Genomic DNA, 8,166 nt, shown 5'->3' with positions numbered 1-8,166 from the left:
TCGCAGCCGCGCTCGGAACGGAGCCAGAGGCGCGCGGAGTTTTTCCATACGCGAAACGGGCTCATTTTGAGCGTGGCTCTTGGAAGAGGAGTTCGTCGAGGGGCACAAACCCCTGGCCCTGCTCGGATCACCACATCTCCAGGAGACTGGTCCATCTCCGGAAGGTTTGCAGCTCCATCTCATAGAGGGGAAACAGAGGCAAGGGAGGCCAGGGCAGGAACAGGTTCCGCGCACTCCGTCTCCACCACACCCCTCCAGGACTGGGCCCCTCGGTCGGGAGGGAAGGCGGGCGGGGCCGGAGGACGTTTGCCAGGTTCCTGGGAGCAAAGGTTAGGCCTCTTTTTACCCAGCTCGGCCTAGCCCTCCGAAGTTGGACTTCTACCTGGGGTGGGGGAGGGAAGGAGTCACCTAGGTGGGCGCGGCGACTGTAGGCGCCACCCACAACTCCTCCCTACTCAAAACACAAAATAAGCCCGGGGGCGGGGCGCACGCAGCAGCACTCGGGAGGCTGAGGCAGGAGAATCCCCACGAGTTCGAGGCCAGCCCGGGCTACATAGTGAATTCGAGGCCAGAGTGAAACCCTGACTCTAAAAATAACAACAAATAGGTAAATAAGCTGAGCCCACCTCTGCCGGAGTCCCACCTAACCCCGTGGTCAAAGGGTCAAAGCGAGACACACACACCCTCTGCTCAGCCTGGATTAGTCAGTGCTGGGCAGGAAGAGAAAGCACAGACTATGGGAAAGTAGACACAGAGAGGAGACGTGCAGAGTGGGTGTTCTTGGAAGAGAGGGGCACCTCAGCTGGGGTTTTGAAGGTTGGTGAAGAATTAGTCACGTAGACAAGCCTTCGAGGTCCCCCGAAGCCTCCCTGGAGCAACATATTTTTGCCCAGAGTCCCTCTAAGAGCCCATTAGAAACCTCAGGGCTAGTTCTCCCTCAGATCTTTCTATTTGCTGTGTAGCTGCAGGGAAGTTTTTCCCCCTCGGTGCTCTCCTTTTTGCCTCTATCACTGGGGGAAATAAAATCTCCCACAACCCAGAATAGTTGGGAAGATTAAACAGGGCCCGCAGGAGTCATTACTCTGAGCGGCTGCCCGAGTCCAGCTCAGAGTGTGACCTCGTGTGAATGGCAGACAGGCTCTGTGCCTCAGCTGTAAATGGTGACCCCTAATGGTACCTGCCTCCGAGGGTTGCGTGAGTATCGGCAGATGCTTGGGAAACCTTCTGTGTATCTCACAGCACCAGTATTTTTTTTTTCTTTTGAAAGAGGGTCTTGCTATGAAGTTCAGGATGGCCTTAAACTCTTACGTAGCTCAGGCTGGCCTGGACCTTGAGGCAACCCTCCTGCCTCAGCCTCACCATTGCTGGGATGACAGGCCTGCACCACCACGCCCGGCTTGGTTGAACATTTTTCAATAGCTGTGTATTTATTTTAATGAGTCACTGGGGAAGCGTGAATTCCCGTGGCCCTCATATGCAGGGCATAGTGGCTGGGGCTGCTGGTCCCATCTGGGGAGCATTTAGGGACCCCACTCTGCTTGTTGTTACACGCGACTCTTGTTCCCTGTCGTGGTTTGTGTAACAGCCTGGGCTGTGCCTCACATCCTGCAGTGTTCAGAAACCCCCCAGAAGGCATCCAGGGCACCCGCAGAGAAGCCCCCCAACAGAGGAAGGGAATCTCAGGACACCTTGCCTGCCTCCTGCCACTCACCATCTACTGTCACATATCCCTACCCTGCTCAAGAGCCCTCAGTAGCTCCCAAATACCCAGCAGCACCATCACATTCAGATCCAGGCCTTTGGAGAAGGCATGGTGGTTTTTGTTTTGTCTCGTTTTTTTTAGATGAGGTCTCGCTATGTAGCCCAGGCTGACCTCGAACCTGTAAAGATCCACATGCCCCAGCCTCCCAGGTACTGGGGTGACAGGCATGGCTGGTGCTGTCGTCCGCTCACCCGCTACTCCCGTCCTCCAGCTTACTGTATGGAAGTAAAATTCTGCCACTACAATCACCCTTCTGCCACCCAGCTGAGAATCCCATCAACAAAGTGTTTCAAACGCCGGAGGGACACACCACGTCCGGGAGATCAGATCACAGAAGCCGCAGGGCCAGGGAGCGCTGTGCGGCATGAGGGGAAGGGGGCTGTGACCCCTTCTCAGTGTCCCTGGGTTAACTGAGGCCCAGCTGTGTGCGGGGAGCTGGGGTCTTCCTGGTGCAGGCCGATTTGCTTCACCGGGTGAAGGCTCAGGTTAGCTCAGTGGCCAAACAGGTCAGACCGGTACCCAAGAATGTGTTGGTCCCCTTGGTATTTATTGAGCACCCACTGTATGCACGATGCCAAGGCTACAGACCTGGCGGACAGACCCTGAGGATACAGACGGCCCCTGCCTAACTGGGCCACTGGGAAGACAGGATGGGGACAATCACACATGCCGGAAATGATGGGGCACACCTGTGATCCCGGCATTTGGGAGGCTGAGGCAGGAGGATCGCTGTGAGTTTAAGGCCAGCCTGGACTACAGAGTGAGACTCTGTCTCAACTCCCCTACCCCTAAGAAAAGCATGAAGTAGGTTCCCAAGAGCACCCAGCAGTGGAAGAGGGTGCAGGAGCTGGGGGCTCGTGGGCAACTGCTCTGAGGGGTTGGGACAGGGGATGAATATTATTAGGAGTGACCTGGGTGAAAGGGAGCCAGGCAGAGGGAGCCATCAGAGCTGAAGAAAGCCAGAGAGGAGTCTTGAGTGAGGCTGGAGGTGGTCCTGGGCAGAGGTACAGGCATGCAAAGGCCCTGGGGCAGGACAGAGCCTGGAAAGGTGCAGGAGCAGCACGGAGCCCATGTGGCTGGGGTAGAGGCCAGGAACAGACAAGGAGGCTGGGAGGCGGGCAGGGCAGGTCCCTATAGGATGCAGGAAGGACTGGGGGCTTGGCCCTAGGGAGGTGGCAGGCGCGAGAAGACTGAGGGCCCAGGAGGGAGATCTGGCTCGGCGCTCACGACGCCCTCTGGCGGCGGCTCCCGGGAGGACAGGCTGTGAAGGGGAGGCTCTGGGATCTGGGGACTGAGCGGAACCAGGTGGGCGGCACTCGGGCGGGACCTGGGGGAAGCAGAGGCGGGGGAGAAGCCGCAGGTTCCGGAACCTCTGCTGCACTGAGTTCCATCTCCAGCCCTCTTTATTTCCCTCCCTCTCTCTCTCCCTCTCTCTCTCTCTCTCTCTCTCTCTCTCTCTCGAATAGGGGATCCAACTCGGGACCTTGCCCTTGAGAGGCAGGCGGCAGAAACACTGAACTAAATCCCTGGCTATTTATTGATTGATTGAATTCCCCTCAAAATACGCCTTGCCCCCCCCACTACGTTTATTGGTACATTTAAAGCAAAAATAGTTCCATTTATCACTGAGATCTTGTACCTTTATATGATATATGTTGGTACTTTTTCCCCTTTATTTTGACAGGGTCTTTTTAAGTCACTGAGTTGCCCAAATGAGACTTGAGATCCTCCTGCCTCAGCCTCCCAGAGGGCTGGAATACCAGCTATATGCTACTGCACCTGATGAGATTATTTTATTTATTGTTCATTTCTTTCTATATTTATTTTGTGGTGCTGGGGATGGACCTAGGGCCCTGGCACTGAGCTACATCATCAGCCCATTTTATTTATTTTATTCCTAAGTCTTCCTAAGTCATCAAATTGCCCAGGCTGGGCTCAAACTTGCAGGTGGCTTGGAGGTTATTATTATTATTATTGTTGTTGTTGTTGTTGTTGTTGTTGTTGTTTGAGACAGGGTCTCGCTATGTTGTCTAGGCTGGTCTCAAACTCGTAGTATCCTCCTGCCTGTGCCACCATGCCCAGCAGTTTATTTTATTTTTGTTTGTTTTTTAAGACAGGGTCTCACTATGTAGTTGAGACTGACCTGGAACTCACTATGTAGCCCAGGCTGATCTCGAACTCACAGCGATCCTCCTGCTTCAGCCTCCTGAGTGCTGGGATTACAGGTGTGTGCCATAACGCCCGGCTCTAGTTTATTTTATTTTTAATAAATATTTTACTTGATAAAGAATGAGAAATTAGATTCATTCATAGGAAAATGGATACATATTGAGGATATACTCCTAAGTGAAATAAATAAGTCATACATGTATAAATACCGAATAGCTGCTCTGGTGTGAAAAACTATAATAGTACATAAGATCCAAATGAGATAATTGACCATGTGAAAGAGGAAGAAAAGGGCTAAAGGTGTAGGGAAACTTGTCATGTAAAGGTACAAGATCCCAATGATGCATGTAATTGTACTGTATACCTAAAATGTATCAATAAACTCAATGAGAGAAAAAAATATTTTACTTGAGAATAATTTTAACTTTGTAGAAAAGGGAATATGCAAAGAAGTACCATGTGTTCCATCTCCAATTTCTCCTGTTGTTTACATTGTACATTACTCCTGTGGCATATTGGTCAAAACTAAGAAATCAAGCCAGGTGTGCTGGTGCATGCTCGTCTCTACTACAGAGGAGGCTGAGGCAGGAGCATCTCCAATTCAAGCCCAGCCTGGGCAACTTAATGACTTAGGGAGCCCTCGTCTCAAAGTTAAAAAAATAAATAAAAGGTTAGAGATGTAGCTCAGTGAAGAGGCCCTGGGTCCAACCAAAAAAGAAAAACCAACTAAAAAAAAAAATAAGAAAGAAAAACCAACTAAGAAACCAACTGATGTATACCTAGATTGTACCAATAACCTTAATAAAAAGAAGAAGAAAAAAGAAACCAACTGAGACACAAGACAAGGAACTCAACGCACATTGGCACTCCCTGTCCTGTCCTTTCCTTCCCGGGTCTGCATCTGGACGCCCTCGTCCTGAGATCTGGACCGGGCAGGGTTCCGTGGACTGTCCCTCTGTGGGGCTTAGCCAATGGCTACTGGGGGTGACAGATCCAGGGAACCCTGAGAGGGTTCAGAGTGGCTGGGGAGGGTGCAGGGCTGGGTGGGAGGACCCGTGTGTGGGCCCCAGAGCTAAGCGGGCACTGGAAGGCAGGGAGCGAGACCCCAAGGACCGAAGTGTCCGGGGTTGGCGCGTGTGGGGTGCTGGGGACCTTCTTGGGGGACTGCGTGGAAGCTGGAAGGGAGGCGAGGGCCCTGCCCATGCGCTGCCCCCAAGAAGCCTGGCCTCTGGGTCCATGGGGGAGGGCAGAGGTCCCAGCAGGAAAAACAGGTAACATAGGACCCCCCCCGGGCACAAGGGGTCCCCACCCCAGATCTGTGGTACACAGCGGGGCGGGAGAGCTCGATGGTCCCTGCTCCTGTCTGACCTCCACCATCACCCCCCGAGTCCCCCCGAGTCCCTGATAGGCCCCGGGACCTCTGCATGGCACCTTCCTCGGATGCTTCTCAGCCTTTACCTGCTTTGTGGCTGAGCCTGATTCTGCCTTTTTTTTTGGGGGGGGAGGTGGAACCCCGGGCCTTCACACTGAGCTCCATCCCCAGCCCTTTTTATGCATTATTTTGAGATAGGGTCTCATTAATTTACTAAATTGCCCAGGCTGAGCTTGAATTTGAGACCCTCCTGCCTCAGCCTCTGCAGTTGCTGGGGTGATGCATGAGCACCACCACACCCGGATATTTTTTTCTTGTCTATTTTCTCGGTCCCCCCACAAGCCCCACAGAAGCGGGGTCTAGGTCTTTCTTATTTTCTGCAGAGCCCCTAGGTGTGTTCACAACACGGGAGCAGACAGGAGCCCCCCGTAAATGCAGATTTCTTCCCTGGACGTCGCCCCAGCCCATGCTGCCAGGAACCGGGCGGTTCCATGGGTGTCAGGCTCTGCCCTGTGCAGCGGCCGGCCAGGCCCAGGGAGGAAGGCCGGAAATCCCGTGGCCAGGGTGGACTTTCCCCTGAGTTCAGACACCAGGAAGCAACCAGCCCAGCCTGCTGCTTGCAAGACCTTGCTCCTGGGCATTGGTTGGAGGCCAGGTATGGGCTCCAGACCTTCCTGCCTCTGGGTTTCTCGCTCTGTCTGTCTGAGATTTCTGCGCCGCTCTGAGCCCCAGGCTGGTCCCCTGCAGAACGGAGAGCCATACGGGACAGTGGCCTTGTGCTTTGAATTCTGTCTTGGGTGGACTGGCTTACTGTGACCCAGCCAGACCTGGAATCGATTACTTCATCGTTTCCTGGTCTGGTGACCCAGTACTTGGGGTCCTCGTGGGGCACAGCTAGAAACTGAGACTCAGACCTGAAACAGGCCCTGCTCTGTTGGAGCATTTGGGCCTCCTCTCTGCCGGCAGAGATGTGTTCGCTGGGCTGCCCTGCAGCTCTCGGCAACTCTTCCGCTCGGGTCCACAGTGCCCTGGGTGACCTCACTGCCAAGGCCCCTCCTTCCTCAGGACTCTGTGCCTCCCTGGCCCCAGATGCCCTTCTTTTGTTTGGTTTTGGTTTTTGTTTTTGGTACCAGGGATTGAACTTGGGTCCTTGAGCCACTGAGCTAAATTCCTGGCCCTGTTTTGGTTTTTTTTTTTGAGGCAGGATCTCACTGTACAGTCTAGGCTGGCTTTGAACTCACAGCGATCCTCCTGCCTCAGCCTCCCAAGTGCTGGGATCACAGGCGTGCCCCACCATGGCTGGCTCACAGAGGCCTTTCTTGGGGTTGGACTAGGAGGCCTGAGATGCAATTGGACACTGTCCTCTCCGGGAAGTTGCCTTTGTCATCTCTGGGAGCAAGTGACCCAGAAAAGCCTCCTGTCATCCAAGCCCTATCCTCTCCAGAGGGAGGCGTCCTTTGTCCTCCTGGGGTGCCCAGCCCCCATCCACATTTCTCAGCTGTGAGATTTTGCTCCTAAATAAAAAGCAAACCTCACCCCAAGTTCTTGGGGTCTCGTCCATGCCATAGAAAGTTGGGGTCCCTGAGGAAGTCCCAGGAGGCTCGGCACCAAGGCAGGCCAGCTTGTGTCTCCTGCCCCTCCCACTGCTGACTTGGGGACTGGAGAGCAACCTGGGCCCTTCTCCCGCCCCCAGCACCTGCGCCAACAATGACCCTTTCAAGGCCCGGCTGCATGCTGGGCAGCTGCCAGCCGGCAGAGCCAGGCAAGCCCTCAGCAACTGTGTCACTGCCCACACAGGGGGTGGCTTCCGGCTTCCTGGGAGCAGAGGGGGAGGCCACCCAGGGGTCCCAGGGCCCTGAGTTGGGGGTGCCCTGTTGGGACAAAGTCCCGGGGTGCCAGCGACTCACCTGTCTAGCAGGGTGCGTGCACTCTGGGCAGGCGACAGGAGCCAGGCGCTGGGTCCCCGCCTCCCATGAGCGGCAGGGAGTGGACCCCAAGCTGCAGCCCGGCCAGCCGGCCTGTCGGCCCAATTTGTCCTCTGTCTTGGTAGCAACAGGAGAACAGGTCTCTTGCCAAGTGGGGCCGGCGAAAGTGCGCACAGGCTGGCGGGCAGGAGAGTGGGCGTGAGGGTGGCCACCCGCCTGGGCGTGCATCTGTGTCGCAAGGTGCTGTTACCTCATGTGGGAGCCACCAGCCTTAACCCCTGCTGGCCCACGGGGCTGGGGACATGAGGCTCACCTGTGCCCTGCACAGCCTGAGAAGGCACAGAAGCCAGGGATGATGGCACATGCCTGTCATCCTAGCACTAGGGAGGCTGAGGCAGGAGGGTCTCTGTCAGTTCAAGCCTGGTCTGGGCAATTTAGCAACTTAGTGAGACCCTTCCCCCCCCAAAAAAAAAAGTTCTGGGATGCAGTTTAGTGGCGAGTTCTTGCCTAGTATTCATGAGGCCCTGGGTTCCATCCTCAGTGTTGTTAAAGAAAAAAAAAAAAAAGTAAAAGAAGGAGGGGTACAGTGCCTACTTCCTAGGGTTATTCCAAGACTGAAGGGTTTGGAGCTGCATGGGGTGGACAGTAGGTCAGTACCTGGTAGTGCTGCCTATCAGGGCTGGCCCCCTACTCCCTGGGGTCTTTTATTTTGGGGGTCTAGGTCTTTTGAGTTCTTTGTATATTGTACTTATTTATTTGAGACATACATCTCACTGTGTAGTTCAGGCTGGCCTTGAACTGGCTATGTAGCCCAACCTGGCATCAAACTCACAGTGATCCTCCTGTCTCAGCCTCCCCACGCTGGGAACACAGATGGGTGCCACCACGCCTTGCTCTTGTTGAATCCTTTAGCCCCTGAAAGTATCTTGTGCCTCGTC

At 54.6% G+C, this 8,166-nt stretch overlaps 1 protein-coding gene across 1 annotated transcript in view; it reads right to left on the bottom strand.

Moving 5' to 3' along the window:
* Tjp3 (tight junction protein 3) overlaps positions 1-7,456 on the bottom strand; it is a 24,816-nt gene extending 17,360 nt beyond the window's left edge. Inside the window, exon 1 of the mRNA XM_019209082.2 lies at positions 7,211-7,456. Within this exon, the coding sequence (XP_019064627.1) occupies positions 7,211-7,456 (246 nt within the window). The remainder of the gene's footprint in view (positions 1-7,210) is intronic.
* Positions 7,457-8,166: the final 710 nt, after the last annotated feature.

The sequence above is a fragment of the Fukomys damarensis genome, unplaced genomic scaffold (genome assembly GCF_012274545.1).
Source record: "Fukomys damarensis isolate Sample0158 unplaced genomic scaffold, DMR_v1.0_HiC HiC_scaffold_37, whole genome shotgun sequence".
NCBI lineage: Eukaryota > Metazoa > Chordata > Mammalia > Rodentia > Bathyergidae > Fukomys > Fukomys damarensis.
The sequence above is the reverse complement of the archived record's forward strand: the minus strand, read 5'-3'. Positions and strand labels throughout refer to the sequence as shown.